We start from the raw sequence: 18505 nt of genomic DNA on the forward strand, positions 1-18505 counted from the left end.
ACTTGAAACAACGTTGGTTCAGTTTAGTTTACATATAAATAACTTTGATTTAGTGAAACTGCTTTGCCATGTTGCTGTAGCTTAGCTTTCTACATGTCTGAGGGGGAAGCTTCATTTAATGTAGAGTATGTTGAAGCTGAGCTCCGTACGCTCAGGGCGAGTCAGTAGGATTCATACTAACGTGACATAATACTTTTACTGCTGGTAAAATACCTCGACTCACTGAATCCATACTCTACTCTAAAACCGTGATGGTTATGTCGAAGCAAGCGACTAATACGCCTCTTTGGAGTGTATTTCTATTTCATAGATACAATTTTAATACTATTAATACAATTATTAATACCACTCAGTAAAAGTAGTGCATTCAAAAAACTTCAAAAGAAGAGTGACGGAGACATTATCAGCAGAATGTACTTAAATCTACTTGACGTCTGTTCAAAGTGGAGCTTTCAATTCTAATATGATGCTGACACTTAATGAATAATAATGCATTATATTTTACTTGTGCCAAATCTGAACCTGCAACGTAACCAGTAACATTTCTCTGTCAGGTAAATGTTTTACTACAAGGTTTTCCTCTGAAGTAGAAGTACACAGTAAGTAGTATACTGTTGAGTTGCATATTTTTTAAAGTGCTTTGAGGGCCTTTTTGTTATTTTGTTAAGTTATTCCATGGTATAAAGAGTTAGACTATAACACATTTCAATATTTTTCATATCTAAACATCAGAAGAACTGTTTTGTATATTTGGAGCCCTTTCAGTTGGGGCCCCAGGTTCAGCTTAACTAACAGTAAAGTCTGTCCCTGCAGTATACAGTATGTGACTTGTGTGTGATGCTATTTCATGGTTTCTCCAGAAAGCTGTAAGCAGCAACACCTTTGGCCAAACATTCAGCGCGTTCTGAAAGATCCAAAATGATACCAGGATCCAAAGTTCCCTTAATTGTACACAGTCTCTGCCTCTCCATTCTTTTCTTACCTCACTTGCACCAGCTGACTTCCGCTGTGCTCCGATTATGAAAAATAATTGATCATTAGGGATCCTGCGTATTTAAACATCAGTGTATGAACAGTGATTTATTTTATCTTTTTAAACCATTATTATCTTTTGCTAGAAACATCTGCCAGGCCAATTTTAACCCTATGGTGCACTGGGCCCCCTGTGGGCCCCACTGTGGGCAGCGCTGGTCCCAGAGTTCATGGCAATCCATCCAGTAGTTGTCCACCACATCCTCACGTCTCCCCCTCAAAGATCTTTAAAGCCCTTCTGAAGACAAGGCTTTTATTATCGCTGGCACATCGGGCAAACCAAAAGATGAGGCGGCTTACACTGAGACTGAAGCAGTAAGGTGGGGAGTGCATGCGTTATGTGCTCGACAGCTTTTTCATTGACTTGCATGTCATGCAGCACCTGTTCATCTGTGCAGAGAGAGTGGAGATTTTTCTAGCGATACTGTCGCTGACCACCTGCTCTTCTCTCATCCGAATCCCCGCCCCCCTGTTTCCCCCCCCTGTTTTCCGAGTCCAGAGCTTGGCGGCTTACCTGAATGCATCAAATACGTGTCAAATATCTCAAATGACTCACATATTTACCCAGATAAAGGCTCTTTGATAGGTCCCTGTAGCCTCGTGAGGTAAAGGTGTGTGGCAGCGGCTTTTAGGGGCCCAGCATGATGGACTCTAGGGGTACATTGCTGACAGGCAGTAAGCTAGTGTGGCCCCCATGGTCAGCATCACTTGTCACCGCAGCTAATAATGTAATACCTTCCCCTGCTAAATGGGCTCTGTTGTCCACGGCAGTGGGATATTGGACACCTTCTCTGTGTTTACCCACAAGCCTCGTCTCCTCTACTCTGTTCGTCTGTCTGACTTTAAATACAGCAAGATTATATAAGCTCTGCAAGTCTCAATGATCAAATGGTGGAGATTTCATTGAGTGCTTAGCAGTCATATTTCCAACATCTGCCAGTAACAGTAATCATATGGACCTGTTTATCTGCATATCCAACCTGGTCTCACTCCCAACTCCCCAAATACCAGCAGTCGGTCAGTTCCATACTCTTTTTTTATTACTACTAGGAGCTACTTTACTCTAAATAATTGCTTTTAAAAACATACATACAATTTTAAATCAAGTGAGATCAGGATTAGAAGTTATTTATCATTTAGATATAACCAATTATTGTTTCCAGAGCAGCAGCAATAATGTTTAATACAGCAAAGTCTCTATATGAAGTAATTAGTATCTCACTGGAAACAAATCTAACATGTCAATGAAATACATTTCTGAGTGAAGTTCATAAAGAAACACAATCAGATAGTATCAATCATTCCTCTTGTCCTCTGTTCTTCTGTCCTCCTGTCCTCTTCACTTCACCTGGTTCACCTCAGTGTCTCCACTGCAGCCTCTCTGCTCGCTGACTTCACTCCGTGTGTGTGTGTGTGTCTGTTTGTGTGTGTGAAACAGGCTGACTCCATGAAGAGGACCCGCTCCCTATGTAGATATACATGGCCTAAGCTAACAAAAACATAACCATTCATCCTGGTAAGGGGGACATTTGTCTCTGCATTTGACCCATCCCTGTATCAGGGAGCAGTGGGCTGCCTATGACAGGCGCCCAGGGGGAGCCGTTAGGGGTTCAGTGTCTTGCTCAGGGACACCTCGACACATGACACATCCCAAGGATCGAACTGTCGACCTTGCGATTGCCGGACAACCCTCTTAACCCAGTGAGCCACAGTCGCCCCATTTTTATTTTCAGGTCATTATAGAGCAGACATGGACATTGTCCGGCGGGACGTAAATGGGAAATTAGGAATCAAACGTAAATAAGTGTACATCATGCACAATATACAGCTGCATTGCTTTTATTTTGAAGGCGACTGTTGCCGTTTTTTTCACAATTTACGTACGTTAGTACATTCGTGAATGTGTGCGAGCAGCTGCAGCACTGCAATGTGTTGGCAAACTGAACTTACAGGAGATGTAAGTTAGCTGTTAGCCCTGAAAAATGTCAGCCTGTGTTAAAAAAAGAGATTGATACAGAGTGTAGAGTTTTTAACAAAACATGGACTTCTTAGTGTTTCTTTACTGAAGTCAAAGGTAAAGCCGTGTGCTTAGTTTGTGGAGAACAGATCGTAGTGTTTAAGGATTACAATTTGAATCTCCATTACGAGATGAAGCACACGGAGAAATACAAAAACTTGACTGAGCGGCACGGACATCTGAGGCTTTGCTAGCTAAGCTGCTAAAGCAACATGTGCAGAAGATGTTGGTTCTCTTTGGATCGACCTACATATGTGAACAAACATGTAGATGTTTCAGGTGGAGCTCATTTGAACTCTTTATACACTGTTGTTCAGTTTGGGTAGTTTGGATGAGTTTGAAAATTGTAATGTGCAAAGTAACTAGTAACTAAAGCCGCCAGACAAATGTAGAGTTAAAAGTACAATATTTCGCTCTGAGATGTAGTGGAGTGGAAGTACAAAGTTGAATAAAATGGAAATACTCAAGTAAAGTACCTTGAATTTGTACTTAAGTACAGTACTTAAGCAAATACACTTAGTTATATTCCACCACTGATCTAAATATTTACTCTTACCACTCACAGCTCATCAAAACCATACAATGTACTGCTTTTTATGAAGAGGTGGAATAAAATTTAGTTGAATTGAGCCTATTGTTCAGCCTATTGGTCCAGCCCTCCACAACAGTCCCTGTTTCTCATGTGACCCCTTTATTATGCAATTGTTATGCATATTATATACCATTTCTGCCAATTAATCCCCGTTTGAATCGTAAACACTACTCTTTTTTTCAATGTCCAAATTGTCAGATTGAAATGTATGCGCTATGTAGTCCCCTCAAATATTCCCATAATGTACTTTATGTTAATAATCCAAAACTGCATTTAATAGACGCAAAAACTGCAGTCGTGCGACCCTGTACCGATAACAACTACACATTCATACAGGTAAACTACCTTTTCCACTTACTGGACGAGAACAATGAGTGAAGCTACGGTAACTGTGCACATCAAGGACGGCAACAGCTGTGCACTCAGAATGCGTAGAGGACATGACAATTCAAAAAGTGAAGATTCGACCGAAAAACCTGATTTTATGTTGAGTACTATACTAACCAAACAATAAAGAAATCACATAAATGGGATGAAACATAGTATACTTTTTCATCAAAGGACCAAAACCAAATCACAGTCAGGTGCCAAAACTAACACTGGACAGAAGGACAGCACAGTGTCCTCAGTTGCTGCCCGACTGCTTTGAAAGATGTACAGCAGGGAGGTGAGGCAGGAACACTATCTGCGTGTTGAAAGACGGGGGTCTGGCTGGGAGAAGCAGCGTACGTGCTCGGCTCGTACCTTCCTCCCTATCTCGATGCTCCACACATCTGGTGCTTCATTCCTTTCTAACACTGTCATGTTTAGGAAAGCATCACGGAGGCCGATAGTGAGTGAAAGCGAGGGTTAGAGAAGGCCTCAGTTTACACAGTGACCTTAGATGTTATTGTCTCATGCTCTTATTTTGAAATTCTAAAAAAACAAAAACGATTAAGACTGAAAAATCTTAACAAATGCATTAACTGTCATTAGAAGCACCTTCAAAAATACTTAGCAGGTGTTTGGATGAACCAGCGAGTCAGGAGAAGAGAAATAAATACATATTTTCCATCTACAAAATCCTTCAGTGTCGTTCTTTTCTCTTCTTTCAATGAAGAAATACTGATAGAACGGATGCTATTGCAGCATCGCTAACGTCTTCAGGAAGCTCCATTGTTTAGAACAAACAGCCTGGCTGTGTTGTGTCACACACACACATAAGCCACGCCCCTAAACCGGATGCTGATTGGTCTGGGCTCTGGCTTACTGGACACAAACTGGTCACTTGAAGTCCGACAAGATGGATTTTTCCGTGATCTCGTGACATTGCAAGAATGCAGCTACCATGCAAGGTTCCCAGAGGATAAATCCTGTTGATTTTAGTGAACCCGAGCATTTGTATCTAGTGCAGCAGCAGGTCAAAATTTCATTCAGTCCAGTAGAATCCATTATGATCAAATGACAAAATAAATAAGCTGTAGTTTGTGTTTGTGCTAATTATTAAACGTTAAATGTTTGATGTACACTCCAACACTCACTTATGAGATAAAATTCAGACATGGATGAGACTGGATGGTGCTTGAAGACTTGAGACCGCTGCTCCTTTGAGTCAAAAGGAGCCCCCAGGACTCTCTGTGAAAGTATTTCCAACCATTCCCAACTGAGAAGAGATGAGTTGGCCTAGAATTTACTGGATAGATTACGTAGCCCACCTGGACTGGGATTTCCCTGGCATATCCCAGCAGGAGTACATGGCCAGGGGAAATGATGTCTACCTTGTTTAGCTTGCTGTAGCCATGACTTGCTTCCCAGGACTGCAAGCATGGCTGTTGACTCTCACTCATTTTCTGGAATTTCGTGAAATCCTGTAAGGATGTAGAGACATTGTCATTGGTCAACTAACCTATTAAATAATGTAGATCTTCCACAGGGTGACGGGAGTTATTCTCCCTCCCTGTCCATTCTCAGTTTATTTATTTTCAGTGACCAGTACTGTCACTTTTAGTCATATACTTCCAGTTTCTTATCGAGCAATACTTTTCCAGTATTAAGATCTTGATGTTTAGGCTTCAGATATCCCTTTGCTGCAGCATATGAATGACCCTCAGATGAAAACACAAAATAGATAGATATTTCTCCTGGCTTTCTTCCACTCACAAGGCTTCATTTATCTTCCAACTAAAACTAGCGGGACAAAAAGGATTCCTCATCCGACTCAGCCACTAATGTTCACCTTAGAAAACATTACTCTAGCATCATCAAACTTGCTTCATTTCTTGTGTCAGACATGTAGCTTTTCCCATCCGAGTGACCTCAGTCATTCCCATATGGGAGGCATTATTGGCCCTTTATTGCGGAAACTCAGAGGAAGTGCAGCAGGGTGTGTGCGTGTTTGTTTGCATTTTAAAATGAGGTTATGCACACAAAAGTGGGATTCCAAAATCGTAGTCCCTTTTCCCGGCTTGGGATCACTCAGTGGTCTCTGTGGGGCCGTGGATAAGATCTGCCCCAGCCCTGATAACGTGCCTGTCTCAGCAGGAACAGATTCTAGTTACAGAACCTCCCCCTCATCATCATCTACCCCTGAGGAAGTGAGTGTCATCTCCGGGAAGGAATACCCTTCCTTATCTTAATTAGCCACCTAAAAACCACTAGAGGTCTGGTAGCTAAAGAGGCTCTGTGGAGTCAACAAAACAGGAAAAACAACTGATGAATATTACATTAAAAGGGACAGTACTCCCCAAAACCAAATAGGAATATTTTTCCTCTTATGTAGTAGCCTGGTTTTGAAAATATTGCCCCTAGAGATGTCTGTTTTGTCTCCAATTTAATGGAACTAGATGCCACTCGACTGGTGGTGCTCAAAGCGCCAAAAACATACGTAATGGGTCAAATTAGTGTGTGTAATGTGAAGGGTTCACAAGGAGAAATGAACCACCTCAGCAATCCTCCTCAGCTCTACAGAGCGTTTTAGCATCTTTTAGCACATTGGCTTTTATGACCCACAACTCTGTTACTGTGGTTCACTCTGCTCTCAGTTTTGGACACCAAATGCAGTAATCGGGTTCAAAGGGTTAAATATTGATTTCAACTCAAAATTTCAAGACATTTTTAAGCTATAAATTAGCAGAACATATTTGTCCCAAATGTGATGAATCTCCTATTTTGTACTATGACAATGAAAGTGTGAAAGAAAGCTCAGTGTTGCATGGGAACGGGTTCATGGTCATGATCCTGTGTGATCCACACGGGGTTTGTCCATTAGAGGAAATGAGTGATGTCAGTCCTCCAGCCTGTTATGGCTGCTGGCCCATTGTTTGGCTAGTGTTTCCATCAGGACAGTTCCCAAGTACCCGACTGGAGTTTCAGTGTCAGCAGCACGGAATAGAGGGGGTAAAGACTCGACCCGAGCTCACATCCTGCTTTTGTTGAGACACTTTTCGGAATATTGATCATTGGATAGATATTTGCTCAAAAATTCCTTTTTTTATATCGCTGAAAAGCTGTAGCTCCTGGTTGAGCAGACACATAAACAACATCCTTATCTGTGTTCTTGGTGATGTAGCAAGTCATTAATTTCCTCTTAGTAGCAGTATGTGAAATTCTTCTCTGCGGAGCTATCAAATGTGTGTTGCAACACCTTCATTTCTGCCATGGACATCTGAGCATGTCCAGATGAATTTCAAACCAGGTTGGAAGAACCAAAGAAATATCCATACTCATGTCAAATCATCAACATTCTAATCTGCAAAATCCATGTACAAAGTACGGGACCGAGAGGCAGACCCGGTACGAATTGAATTGAAAAGTATCCATAGAGAAGTTTTGTTCATTCACTTTTGCAGCAAATATAGGGCCATGTTCAGTGCCATCTTGTTCAAAATGGTGCATTACAGGTCTTCCTGCTCCACAGAGCTGCTAGCCCTTTGGAATTTAATTCATAATTATGGATTCATAATCTCAGAGGCTTCTACATCCCAACAAGAATAATACAATGGCTTTCTTCTATCTTACTCCTGGTATCTTGATTAACCTGCACACCCTCTGTTTGTCCAGACACAGCAGGCAAGTTCCAACCCTCTGGGTTCAGGCCTGGGTTACCTCGATCACATCTGCCAACTCATCGAGAAGATTGGCCAGCTGCAGGAGACCAACCTCCAGCTGCAAAGACAGATCTGCAGCCTGCAGAAGGACGGCAGAATGACAAAGACCAGAGAGGTGTGTGTCTTATTCTTATTTCGGGGATGTGGAGTTTAAAAGACAAAGATGTATTAGAAAAACAGGGAAGGTCTAGAAAAAGATGCGTTGCTTGCATTATGGGAAATGTAGGATTTAGCCTTTGTGGAGCTCAAGCCATACTACAGAATTTTGTCAGGAGGTTACTGGGGGGCGCCTGTGCTGAGGGTCAGCGGGCAAGATGAAAGGCTGTTCATCTTAACCCTCTGTTCAATTCAATTTGTATTTATATACGTAGCTATCACAAATCACAAATTTGCCTCAGAGGGCTTTACAATCAGCGTCATTGAAGGAAAAACTCACCCCCCCAAAAAACTCTAACATGGGGAGGGGGGGAAAGGAAGAAACCTTAGGGAGAGCAGTAATAAGAGCAGCTAATACAAATATGACTAATAATAATAATAGTAGCAGCAGGTGTCAGGCAGGACCACGACAGGAGGCACAACCTCGGTCCAGGTAAACCATGATCCATGGAAAAGCACAAAGACTCTGGGGAAGAAGCAAAGTTAATAATGTGCATTAATGGAATATGAATATATACAGAGGGAGAGGAGGAGAGAGGAGCTCCTAGGAAGTCCCCCAGCAGTCTCCAAGGCAAGTCTAAGCCAGCCCTAACTATAAGCACTCTGGCTTGTATTCAGAAATCCTGGACTGACACTAGTGCAGTCAGTTTTGGGCGCAGTAGCCAGAACAGCTTTTCACTGGGGCAATGGCTGAAGCCAGCAGGAGTCAAGGACTTCAAAGCTTTTAGAGAACCCAAGTAAAGAGAGTGACTAAGAGAGAGTGAGAAGAAAGGCTCTTTGTCACATATTTAATTCATACAACCACCATTTTAGAGTTTATAAATGATCATACCTTGACATTTTTAACTAATATACTATAATACTATATCCACCTCAAGACTGAAAATGTCTAAATATTGACTCCAGCTGTGACATTCTCAACGGCAAAGTCCTAGCTAGAACACTGTCTGAATAGACACTTCATGACGTATGACAGCTCTGGTCCGCTGTTCACATCAGCACCACAAGCACAGCTGGTTACATGAAGACTGGCAGCAGAAAAACCAAATGCAGTTACCTCCTACAGTACACCCACCCCTCACCTGCAGTGTAGCAAAGAGACCACACAGGCAAGTTAGTATTGTCAGAAAGCATCTCATAGCCCAGATTTGACATATCATTAATGGAAGCAATGGAGAGGGCATTCATTCTATGGTGGTTTTATTCTCCTTGAATAACTGTTTAATATCTCCGACAGCCTTATCCTTTGCAGAAGGGATCAGGGTCATTGGCTCACTGTCCCCTGTAAGTCCCCAAAGATGTGATTGTGAGTGCTTACCATAAAGATAGGGTGTGTATGATAGGGTGTACAACAGAGTGGTAGCGTAACAATGTACTGCGAATGTGTTTAAAGGGTCCTCCAAGTGGACTACGTATCTGTGGTGTCTGCAGCTGTCTGTGTACGCGTTGGTTTGGGAGTCTTAATGAGATGTTCCAATTGAATTTCAAAGATGAATTTTCAAACCATCTCGGAGGCTTAATAATGATTAAAGGTTTTTATTGCATTTCTTCATGATGATCAAGAAACAGTTTCACTACATACCTCAGTCACTTAATGAAAACACTGTAAACACATTGTAATGCATCTTGATCATTTTCAAGGGTACGTTGTGTCCAAGGTTGCCAACTTTTCAATTAAGTTCAGACAGAGTGTAAAATTACTCATCAGGATTACATTGAACATTTCTGCAAACCCCTGATGGAAAATAATGTATGAGAGTTTTAACATGACAACTTTTGTGACATATATACAATCTAGTTTAAGGTGATTTTCTATTAAAAAAAACAGTAAAATCACATCATAGATACATGTTTGTGTCTTCTTCCTACCAATTTTTCTGAACAGGACTTTTTCCTGCATCACTGCAGCTGTGGTGCAGCCAGCCTGGCTTTCCAGGACATTCAGAAGAGACAGTCCAGAAGTGAGTTTGTATCACCCAGTGGAACTCTTTCTGACCTATCCACCATCCATGAGATCACCCGGCTTCCACTCATACCAACCAGAGGAGGTAATGTTATGGCATATTTTACTTCATTTGCTGGAAAAGGGAAGGAAATTCTACTGAAATTATACTACATTAAACAACTATCAAATGGCAGTGTCCTGTCAAGGTGCCGTTGAACAAACTAGTGTTCAAACACGGAGAGCACTTCTCTGGATTGTTGGAGGTGGCACCCTGTTCATTCCCATGAAAATGGCTCAGTAACACATGGAGCAAAAAAAAGTTTTGACTTCTAAGTATAGAATACAGATAAAATGACCTTGATCCCCTACATCCATGGGCCCATACAGAGCAAGGGCACTGGTGTTTTCTTTAACCCCACTTCCCAGCCCACGGTCCAATGGGTATATACATATATACTGTGTATATATATATATATATATATATATATATATTAGTGCTGGGCAACAATTGAAATATTTAATCGCGATTAATCACATGGATTTTTTGCGATTAATCACATTGTTCTGGCAAAGTTCACTAATGAATTCAAAAGTAGTGTATTGTGCACTTTTATTTTAAAAGTACTGCTATATGAACGAAAGGGCAATAACATTTGGTTCACGAGATGCAGGTAGCATGTTTTATACTTAATGTGAATATAATTCATACTTTGTTGGCATCTTATTCTGAAAACCGGATGTTCGTCTGAAGAAACCGGATGGTGTCTCACGTTAATCTTTCCACTAACTTTCAAAGTCCTTCGCTCGCTCCCGATCTGTGCCGTTTAAATGTGTTTACCGTGAATTTCAGCATATAGGTGCACTAACATGTAAGTGTCTGTTGAGTTGACCACGGAGATCATTTTTTTTCCCATCTTAAAAAAGGCTCAAGGACATACACACACACGTTCACACACACACACACGCACACACTCACACACACACACACACACACACACACACACACACACACACACATACATACACAACTGACTATAGGATGTTTGCTGGCTTTTATCCCACTGTTCTTGTCATCCTCTTGTTGTTATGTCTATGTATTGTCTCTTGTCTTTCAATTAAAAAAAAAATAATTAAAAAAAATTATAATAAATTAAAAAAATGCGTTAACGCGAAATTAACGCGTTAACTTGCCCAGCACTAATATATATATATATATATATATATCTATATATATATATATATAGATATATATATATTCTATATACAGTATATATATGTATCTACTGATTTACAGACTTCTCGTTCCCAATGTAAGTTTATTGAAAAAAGTATTTTGGACCCCATGGCATTACGTGATGGAACTGGAAGTTGTAATTCCACTGTGTGGCCACTGATGCTGTTCCTGGGGGCTTGCTGGAAACGGGGAAAGAGAGAGGGGTATGATATGCAACAAAGGTCCCATGGACAAGGTGCAAGGTTCATTTATTGTCAATGTACAACAGGGTTTCACAATGAAATGCAGTTTGTAGTCCTATTTTGCCATTTCTTGCAAGATGACAGCTGGGTGAACAGGCTGTGGCTGGGTTGGTATTGTCTTCTAATATCCTTTGGGCTTTTTGCAGGCACCTCTTGTCACCAATATCACTGATATTCTGTAAATGGATACCACTGATGTTCATCCCACTTCCTGCTTCATCTTTTACTTATAGTACTTAATAATTAAATAAGATAAAAACGTACTACATTACCTAAATGCCTGGCTGAATGAGTAGATCTTCAGCTGATTTGTACAAATGTCAACAGAGCAGCATATCTAATGTAGCTGGGCAGAGGGTCAGGAAGGGTAGCAGCTAAAAGCATGTTCCCCACTTATTTTGTGGGCTACTGTATGAACAGTTAAAATACCAGTGTCAGGACCCTCAGGCTCATGTTGGTTGATAAGAAGTCTGAAATGTTAGAGGATGCTTTATGCAATGTGGCTGTAGCTCAGCAAGTGTATAGGCAAGATACTGAACCCCAAATTGCTCCGAAGGCTGTGAGTGTGTCTGATTGTGCATTAGTTAAGATCCTACTGAGCAGGTGGTACCTTGCATGGCAGCCTCTGCCATCAGTGTACGAATGTGTGTGTGAATGGGTCACCTGCTATATAAATGCAAGTCCATTTACCATTTGCTGGGAAGCCAGTTCAGAGCAACAAGAGTAATGTACTCTCTTTTTCTTGACTTGGTCTTTGTTAAAAGTCTGCTGGGAGAGTTCTGAACTAGCTGAAGTTTCGCTTTTTATGGTCTGGCGCAGAACTCCTAAATCCGGGAAAGGAAAGGAGGTTTCAAACACTGTTAAACCATCTGACAATTCTATGGTGTAATGACAGATTTCAAGTGTGCGCATTTCGGCTTTACCTCCAGATAAGGTGGGTAAGACAATCTGGCTATGTTGTCCGCTTGAGCTTTTGTCAGACCTTTTACTGCCGTTGCCAAGATATTGCTTTGATGGGTTCAATGTTAGAAATGATGGAACCAACAAGCGGCAGCAGGAGCTGCAGGGATGAATACAAGATTGGCAGTTTGGATAGAACAGGACGAGTGAGTACAAGTAACTTGTCAGATGCAACTTCATCTAGTACAGTGAAAGCATTGGGCTTCATTCTTTAGTGGACAGACTGTTTCTCTGAAACATAAATTAGTTGTTTTCTCTGGAGGTCACTGAAACCACCCCTATTTAACCTTTAGCATTTAATGACTAGTAGGATCAGCACTTAATAACCTGCCCTAGTGGGATGTGTCAACAAACACACATGCACAACTGCGTATTCAAGTTTATTTTTGTCTAACATGTTCCTCAATTGGATCTATTACTGTAGGTATGTTATTAAAAGGCTCTAGCCAGAGCTCAAGTTTCATGCTATCATTATTGTTTTCGGAGCAGGTCACTGTGGCTGACAGCTGGGTGGTCTCGTGTTGAAAATTAAATTATGACACGAGTGGGACAAGGGCGTAATTCCCGGCATCCTGCTCATGGCAGGAACATATGATGTCCTGTGGACCCTGGAATGCCTTCGTTCTTCCTCTCATAGGCAGGAAACTGGATCTGTAGAAGAGGTTGAGAAGTCAGGAGAGAAGGGGGGCCCAGATTAGGTGCAGTAAGTGGAGTGGATATCTCTGACTGGGCCAAGGTTAAATGTTGTACACTCTTAGAAATAGAGGTGTTAAGTAGAACCAATATAGGGTTAATTGCCTTGTTCCCATAGGATACCACTTTATGGTTCCTGGTAGAACCTTTTCTAAAGGTTCCATATGGAACCCTTTCAGAGGGTTCTTCCTGGAGTTGGGGTAAGGCATAGGGTTAAGTTATGGCTTATTTTGGGTTGTTGCATTCACTGACTAAGAGGAAAAGGCGATGGTAAATGGACAGATATATAGCACCTTTCTAGTCTGCCAACCACCCAAAGTACTGTACACTACATGTCAACATTCACCCATTCACACACACACCGGTGGCACAGTCTTCAGGAGGGGTTCAGTATCTTGCCAAGGACAGTTCGACATGCGGACCGGAGGAGCTGGGGATCGAACGGTCGATGTTTCGATTAAAGGACAACCTGCTCTACCAGTGAGTCACAGCCCCTCAATATAAAAGTTCACTAAGAGTTACTCAAAATGTGTATCGACTAACTTTCATGTACTTAGGCTGCACTCACACCAAATCAGGTGTTGCAGCAATAAGTGCAGGGTTGTGCGCTGGTCTGTGAGTGACACTTGATGTGACATCATGCTGCTAGTATTCTGGCTCCTGTGAGTGACTGACTCTCCTCATCGACAGATTAAAATAAACACTTTCAATAACTAACCAGGATGCAAGACTTATCAAAGCGGTGGGTTGTGCACTGGTGCTCAGGGCCAAATTGAGTGACTAAACATTAAACCCAACGTTATACTTCATTGTGTTTTGGTTAATCATGCTGCTCCTCTTCTTGTAGCCAGTTAAGTTGTTGGTCATCGTAGCGGGACGTTGGGTTGCGTTTCTCAAAAATGTTGATCTGTTCGACCGGCGCTTTCACTGTAACGTCATTATTTGGTGTGAATGCAGCCTTACACACAGAAACACGAGACATATCTGTAGACCTAGTTTGTGGATTTATCCCTTTTCTTGTCTAGCAGAGGGGCATGATATGTACTGTGAGCTCATGTGATGAAGGGAGGTGTGTTTATACAGACGTGGAAGAAGAAGGGAGTGGGATGAACAGAGGCAAAAACAGGCCTGTACTGAGTTCCATCACCATTTGTCATAACAGTCTTCACTCCCTTCTCAACATGCAAGCAAAGGATCCCAACATGTAAACGAACTCAATCCCTCAAAAAACAAACTCTTGTTGTGCTTTAACCACTGCAATATTTTTTGACACGTTACAAGTCAGAGTGACAATTTACAGTGTGTACGTGCCTCCTTGACTGTAAAACAGGCATTGTAAGAATACTTATAGACTTGACCGGTCCAAGCCTTTTTGGGACCGGTGTTTGGAAATGAGGGTCTCATCGGTCTGGTTTCCATCAGCAGCTGTTCTCAGCAAAGAAGCCACTGCACAATACCGGCTCAGTAGCAAACAGTTAATGCAGACCAAAGACAGCTAACTTGACAAGACAACCCTGTCTCCTAAAAGATATGTTTGCAAATACATTTCCTAAGAGATGTTAAGAATAATGCTACTGGCTTATGTTTTTTTTTAAAATTTATTATCAAGAAGAGTTTTTTTTATTAACATGTCAGCAACAATTTGCAAAATGTTCATACTGAACACATCTGCTGTTCACCGACGATGTGTTTTGTACTTACTTAATGTCCACCCGTGGCAACAAAAGCATGAGTAGCTTATTTATGGTTAGGTTTAGGCAACTAATAACAGTTGGTTATGTGGAGGGAAAAATGGCAGAAAAAGTAAGTGGTTACATGAGACATGGCGTGTTTGTCTAATATTTAGTCAAAACCACAATCTTTTCTCTGACCTAAGCCTAACCGCTCTTGGCCATAGGACACAAATTCCAGTCTCTGGTGTCAAATTCCTGTGCTTTGTACTCCCACCATTCACACCGACCACCTCTTTAGGCCTCTGTTGGGTTCAATAAGATACGTGCCTGATGAACTGGATAATAATTGCCACTGATCGTAAACCAATGGTAAAATTATTTCGACAAACGTAATGCAAACTCCCCCAGCAGTATATAAATGTAATTTTAAGGACACTGGCTTGGACTCAACATGCAGTGTTGGTTCTCTGATGATTCTGTAAATATGAGGCCATTTTTTGTTAATATGCCACTAACAACTTTATAAGGTGATAATATGTCAGATGTTTTCTACTTGCTTCATTGACCCCAGGTGGCCAAACAACAACAGCAGCAACAACAATGCCGCTTTAAAGCTCCTCTATGTGTAGAATTGGAGCATGTCTGACTTTGCCACTTGGTGGTATCAAAGAAAGACACTTTGGTGTCCACATGCATCTCCAGAGGACCACTTGTGTTGTTGTTTTTAAACAGCCGGAGACAGACTGGTAATATCCTACATATTGTGAATTTGAGTAAATTTTATGACCGGTGGTCCCCGGGGACCTCCGTACCGCCCACACCGCTGCCGTCAGAGAGCCGGGGATGAGAGCAGGTGGGCAGGCAAGTAGGTGTCAGATCAGTGCAGAGTACCGGAACAAAAACACCTACACATCAACGACAGTCTGCTAATATCATCCAAAACACACGTGGTAGTTACACACACTGTGACTACCTCCTGTTTGTGATTTGTGTTTCAGACATGAGCAGTGCAGGTTTGACACCCATCCCACTATGGAGGAGAGGCTTGTACCGAAGGAGTTACACTGAGGGGGAGGTCCCCTTCCTCGGGGACAGCACCGAATACCTCTCCATTCCCCAGCGCAGGGTAAGTCATGTATTCATGCTATAGGCCCACTGCAAGAATCACATTCTGCATTGTCTTGGTATATTTTAACAAAGGACCTTTCCATGTAAAGACATATGAGGCCAATCGGTCTGCATTAGTTGAAAATGGAATGAAAAAGTTGTCTCGAGGTTTTACGAATAAGCTGCACAAATGTACAAAGACAAGAGGACAAAAACAGAGAGACTGGAACAAAAGAAAAGAGAGAACTTAAGTTTCTGATGAGCTGACACAGAAACACACACAGACACACTCCAACAGATACAGCCAAATGTACATTAGCTGTAAGCTAGCTAGCGATGGATGCACTTTGGGACAAAACAAACAGACAAATGGTCGACTTTGCACGAATGACCCTCACTTTCTGTCTGAACACATCTTAACAAACATTGAGGCATGTGGGGGCTGCTGGTAGGGCTCTAGAACTTTGGTCGAGAAGTCACTTGTCACAGCTGAAAGTCAACTTGTATTAAATTGTCTTTGTGTTCAGCTGAGTGAAAACTACACATGGGGCAGAGTCAAAGACCTGGTGAGGAAAACTAAGATGAGGAACCAAAGCAGGCTGGGACTGACTTCCGCCTCACTTAAGATGTCCTGCCCACAACTCTACACGTGAGGAATACACTAAGACTACACTTTGTGCTGTGTATTCTCTGTAAACTGTATATGGACCACAATACTACATCAACGCAAAGTAAAAACACAACCCATGACCCCTCTCCACATACTTTCATTTTCATAGGCAACTGTTTTTTTCTGCTTTGGTCTCGGCCACATTGCATCCAATGCAGGAAAGTCTTAATACTGCAGCTTTCAATTATGTTTTATACAACCCCGTTCTTCCAACGTTGTGCCAATGGCTGAGGGAAGGCACAAAGCCAGGTCCATAGAGAAATTGTTTTCCCAGTTTTGTGTGGAAGTTCTTGACTGGTCTGCACAGAGCCCTGACCTAAATCCCATCACACACCTTTGGGATGAACTGGAACACTGACTGAAAGTCCTGGACTTTTGTAATTTTTGTAAATTATATTTTTGTCAATCAAAACTGCGCTAATTGGACTGAACGGGTGGGTTTTACTACCTGCTGAACATTTCTGCCTGTCCCACCTCCAATAGTGAGGTGTTGGAGTGTTCAAGGTGGGACGGTTGTTGTTCTTGACCCGTCTGCAGTACTTCAGCTAGCTTCCTCAGGAGCTGGTCATCCCACCATCTGCAGTGCCTCAGGGACAATGCACATTGACAGAAATTGTTGGAAATTAGCGTTAGTGGTATCACAGAGGGGGCCACCGCTTTATTACTGAACCACTGATGGAGGTCTCAGGGGCAGGGAAGGGTGTCATAGTTTGCCCTGAGAAGGCAGCTGAGCCTGACTTGCAGGATCTTCCACAGGTTGGCCAAGCGAACTGACCCAGTGCCCTCCTATGTCGCCAAGCCTCCCTTTTATCATGTGACACTGCTTTGATGTTGTATCGCTCGTGCTCTGTCCTTGTCACCGCCGCCAAAACCAGTTTTCTATTTTGGTGGCTCTTTTTGGAGACTCTCCCAACCCGAGAGCCGTAACCCAAACCCTGCTTGACCACATTGCCGGCGATCTCCTGATGTTGTAGCCTGCTAAAAGCCTTGTTGATCTCCATTTAATGGTAATGGGACTACATTTGAATGCCACTTTTCTAGTTATCCGGCCCCTCAATGCTCATCACACAAGCAAGTGTTCACCTGTACATACAACGTGCAACATGATCTCATCACTACTCATTTATCTTACTGCTTGGACAGAAGCCTCTGGCATCACTATAATGACACATTCACACACAGCCATTGGGAGCACTTTGGGGATCAGTATCAAACCACCGACCTTCTGATTAGTGGACACAGCTGCCCCTGAGCGCCTGCCATATGGCCCGTTCAGACGGGGACATCTGCACATCTCACTTGGGAGTTGGGGACCCCCTTAACTCCAGGATCTTGCCTTTCCCTGCTTGTAGGGTAATGGATTGGGTCAGCAGCTGGTGAGTCACAGAGGCGAACTCACTCCAGCTGAGTGTTAGACAAGCATTTTCGGATGTATGAGTTAACAATTCAGTCCATCCTGCTGGCTGCTGCTGAGGGTATTAAGCACATCTTCAGTGGCTACATCACCCTTTCGTACAGAGTGAAGATGCAACACCACACTTTGTACTCTTCCGAGAGTCGTCTCCGGTTGCCCTCAAATTCCACTCTCATTCTTTGTTGAATTTGAGTCTTGACCAAGGAGACACCTCACTGACAGAGATGCTTATGGTTATTCTGGATCACATGATCTGTACTTTAACACTCTGAACCCCAAGCAGTTTCGGGGGTCTTTTTCGCACTTGTCACATTTTTGCTTCAATTTCAAGTCCTGCATCTATATTGAAACAAAAAAAGAACTATACTAATAATTTCTTTGATAATTTATTTTACAAAGATTGGCAAACAACGGAATCTATATACACAACGTGTTTCCAAGTTGCCACAAGTGTTACCAATATTTGAAAAATAATGGAGGCTCCACGTGCTATATACTGTATATTGAGCTGTTCACATTTGTACAACCTCAACTAACAACCTCTCCTGTCCTCTCCTCTCTGCTGTGGTCAACAGCCTGCAGTTCAGTCGAAGTTTCCTGGAATGCTTTTCACAAGACTGTTGGTATCAGTCGAGTCAATCGTAGCTTCTTATTTGCACTGAGGAGCGCAGGATTTAATGTTTGT

At 42.2% G+C, this 18505-nt stretch overlaps 1 protein-coding gene across 2 annotated transcripts in view; it reads left to right on the forward strand.

The window, feature by feature from the left end:
- Positions 1 to 18505, forward strand: part of LOC116397558 (uncharacterized) — a 51600-nt gene that overhangs the window by 28128 nt on the left and 4967 nt on the right. For both annotated transcript variants that reach the window (XM_031873078.1, XM_031873079.1), the window contains 4 exons: positions 7680 to 7841; positions 9768 to 9930; positions 15628 to 15755; positions 16264 to 16385. In XM_031873078.1, coding sequence (XP_031728938.1) covers positions 7680 to 7841; positions 9768 to 9930; positions 15628 to 15755; positions 16264 to 16385 — 575 coding nt within the window. The remainder of the gene's footprint in view (positions 1 to 7679; positions 7842 to 9767; positions 9931 to 15627; positions 15756 to 16263; positions 16386 to 18505) is intronic.

Source organism: Anarrhichthys ocellatus, unplaced genomic scaffold, assembly GCF_004355925.1.
Source record: "Anarrhichthys ocellatus isolate YVR2014 unplaced genomic scaffold, GSC_Weel_1.0 scaffold68, whole genome shotgun sequence".
NCBI lineage: Eukaryota > Metazoa > Chordata > Actinopteri > Perciformes > Anarhichadidae > Anarrhichthys > Anarrhichthys ocellatus.